Raw genomic sequence first — 2,981 nt, 5'->3', positions numbered from 1 at the left:
CACAGAGCCCGTCGGTTCTGTACAGAACAGAACCTGTGTCTTTGCAGCTCCGGATCTTTCGGTGAATTTCAATCAATGGATTTGCCTTCAAATGGATTGATGATTTTATTTCTCCGGGAGGGCTAAGAAAAGAAGGTAAGAGAGCACACGAGTGAGAGAACAGCCGGAGTGAAAGACAGAGGGGTGTGGGTGGGCGGGTGGGAGAAGGGAACATACTCTCCTTCAGCCATGGAGCTCACCATGGACAACTTGCACAGCGTCTCGTCGCATTCCCAACCAGGGGACCTCATGAGCTCTCCGCACGCTCGGCCGTCTCCGTCCCCGAGCTCCACACCCCGGAACCTGGTCTCGCACGCTCCGGGAGGGCGACCGACCATGGTGTCAGGCATGGCCTCACTTCTGGAAGGGTCCGGCGGGGACTACCGGACGGACCCGTCCGCCTTGTCGGGACACCTCCATTCGTCCATCAGCATGTGTGAGACCGGGATGAGCCTTAGTAACACATACACCACGCTGACCCCTCTGCAGCACCTACCTCCGATATCCACCGTGGCGGATAAGTTTCACCACCCGCACTCGCACCACCACCCTGCCGCCCACCAACGACTGTCCGCCGGGAACGTCAGCGGGAGTTTCACGCTGATGCGGGAGGACCACCGGGGGCTGACGTCCATGGGCAACCTGTACAGTCACTACCCAAAAGAGATGTCCGTCACCGGCATGGGCCATGGATCGTTGTCTCCCTTGTCCGGCGGGCTCGGTTCTCTGCACAACTCCCAGCAGTCGCTCTCCGCCTACGGTCCCAGCACACACCTCTCCACCGACACCAAGATGCTGTCGCCGGTGTCAGGGTTCGAGTCTCACGCCTCCATGCTGTCTCGAAGCGACCAGGAGCACCTGGCCAGAAGTTTAGGTGGACACGGCCACGGCTTGATCTCCAACCTCAATGGGATGCACCACCACCCGCACAGCCACCTTCATTCCCAGGCAAACGGTGCTGTGATGATGGCCGATCGGGAGAGGCACGGTCACGTCGCCGGTCAGGGAGTGTCAGGGTCGGGCATACAGGCGGAGGAAATCAACACGAAGGAGGTGGCTCAAAGGATAACGGCCGAGTTGAAGCGCTACTCTATCCCGCAGGCTATTTTTGCCCAGCGGATCTTGAGCCGGTCGCAGGGCACCCTGTCGGACCTGCTGCGGAACCCCAAACCGTGGAGTAAGCTCAAGTCGGGCCGGGAGACGTTCAGGAGGATGTGGAAGTGGCTGCAGGAGCCCGAGTTTCAGCGGATGTCTGCTCTGCGGCTGGCCGGTGAGGCAATTATTTCACCACATCCACATTTTCACATTCAACAGTTTCAAACCACAGACATCACACCGTCTTTGTAGTAGACAGTCACGCAGGTTGTTTAAAAGAGTTTCACGGGTCCTAACCGACTCAGCACCACGGACAGCTCCACTGCTCGTTGCTTGAAGCTGGGGGGAAAACAATACACTGGTCACTTCGCCCCTTTGTCGTTTCGTGCCTTTGTAGTTTCGGTCGATTTGTGCCCGTCTTGTGGCGTTTGAAGTTTGCCACGCGGCGTTTCGCCCCTTTTCCATTTGGTACTTTTGTTATTTTAGTGGTTTTCTACTTAACTTTTTTAGGATACATAATGGTTTGCCGAAAGACGCTTCATACCGACTCCCTCCTGCCAAAAAGTGTTTAGCCATTTCGTCCTTTTATTGTTTTTGGACGTTTTTCACAACCTTTGACAACCGGGGATTTACAGCAGTCTTCTACAACTTACTCACAGTCTGTTGCAAGAAAAATGTATATGAGTAGGAACGACTCGAATAAAAATAATTTTAACAGCAGAATGCCCATCATAGTTCATCTTGTTGGATCAGAACTCATTATTTGATCACACTAACTAATTAAGAGTTAGGTGGTAAAAATGTTAACGAAAGTTGAGTTTTCAGTAAATTCTTTACAGTAATATTGAGTTATATGCGAGATTTAAGTTCTTTCCACATCGATCGAGACTCGAATGCATTCAGTTTTTTGAGTTCAACTAAAAGTGAACTTTTGCCATATTTCTCAAAAACAGGCCATGAGCTTGAAAGGTTAAAGCTCATGGAGAGGCTTGTTTGCTGGCATACAATGGAAGTAGGAAGGGACTAATTTGAGAAAGGAATTTGCAAAGGGGCGAAAAAAAAGAAGATAACTTCATTTAATATAGAAACAGACAAGAGCATTTTGACTCCTTATGAACCCAGTACTTCAGTAACAGCTTTGAGGACACTGACATTTAGACACGCTGTTGTAAAGTAAAATTTAATCTATATTTTTGATCGAAATATCTAATCCCAGGATGATTCACAATCACGTCGAAGTGAATATACTCCCTCGACGCCTGTTTCTCACCACCGAGCGGCGGCGGGGCTACAGGGGCCAACAAGTTCCGCCGGCAGAAGCGGGGTGACCCCGGGTTGCCTGATCAATACGCCAGTTCCCACTCTCCTTTTTAAATGTGGCACACCGATCAATACCCGTAACACAACTGAAAGACGTAATAACCACACGGTCCTCTCCTGCTTTTCAAACAGTAGGGAAGTAAACACTAGAGCAAAAGACCAGGTAGATTACCATTCAAGTAGTTATGTAGATATTTTTCAAAATATAATTTAGGGAAAGACATGTTGCAGTTGATGCAGACAGAGTGGATTCAAGTCACCAATGGTGTATGGAAACGCTGAGCAGGGGCGCATCCACAGAGAGGTCAAACGGGTAAGGAGATGGGGGAGGGGGGACTGATAAACTTTGGGTGGCACATAAAAACCAAATGCTAGGACAAGATTTTAGTATTATCCATCCTGTTATTCTACTAATATCTATAGGAATGTTTGGGGTTGCAGCCAAGTTACAGGAGGTGAATCATAATAATAATAATAATATAATCTATCTATCTATCTATCTATCTATCTATCTATCTATCTATCTA

General features: G+C 49.3%; 1 protein-coding gene across 2 annotated transcripts in view; it reads left to right on the top strand.

Moving 5' to 3' along the window:
• The first annotated feature begins 217 nt into the window (after nucleotides 1-217).
• onecut3b (one cut homeobox 3b) overlaps nucleotides 218-2,981 on the top strand; it is a 13,761-nt gene continuing 10,997 nt past the window's right edge. For both annotated transcript variants that reach the window (XM_007574518.2, XM_016662019.1), the window contains exon 1: nucleotides 218-1,309. In XM_007574518.2, coding sequence (XP_007574580.1) covers nucleotides 229-1,309 — 1,081 coding nt within the window. In that variant the 5' untranslated portion in view covers nucleotides 218-228. The remainder of the gene's footprint in view (nucleotides 1,310-2,981) is intronic.

The sequence above is a fragment of the Poecilia formosa genome, unplaced genomic scaffold (genome assembly GCF_000485575.1).
Source record: "Poecilia formosa unplaced genomic scaffold, Poecilia_formosa-5.1.2 Scaffold354, whole genome shotgun sequence".
Lineage (NCBI taxonomy): Eukaryota > Metazoa > Chordata > Actinopteri > Cyprinodontiformes > Poeciliidae > Poecilia > Poecilia formosa.
Note: the sequence above shows the minus strand (reverse complement) of the source record. Positions and strands in the feature narration are given on the sequence as shown.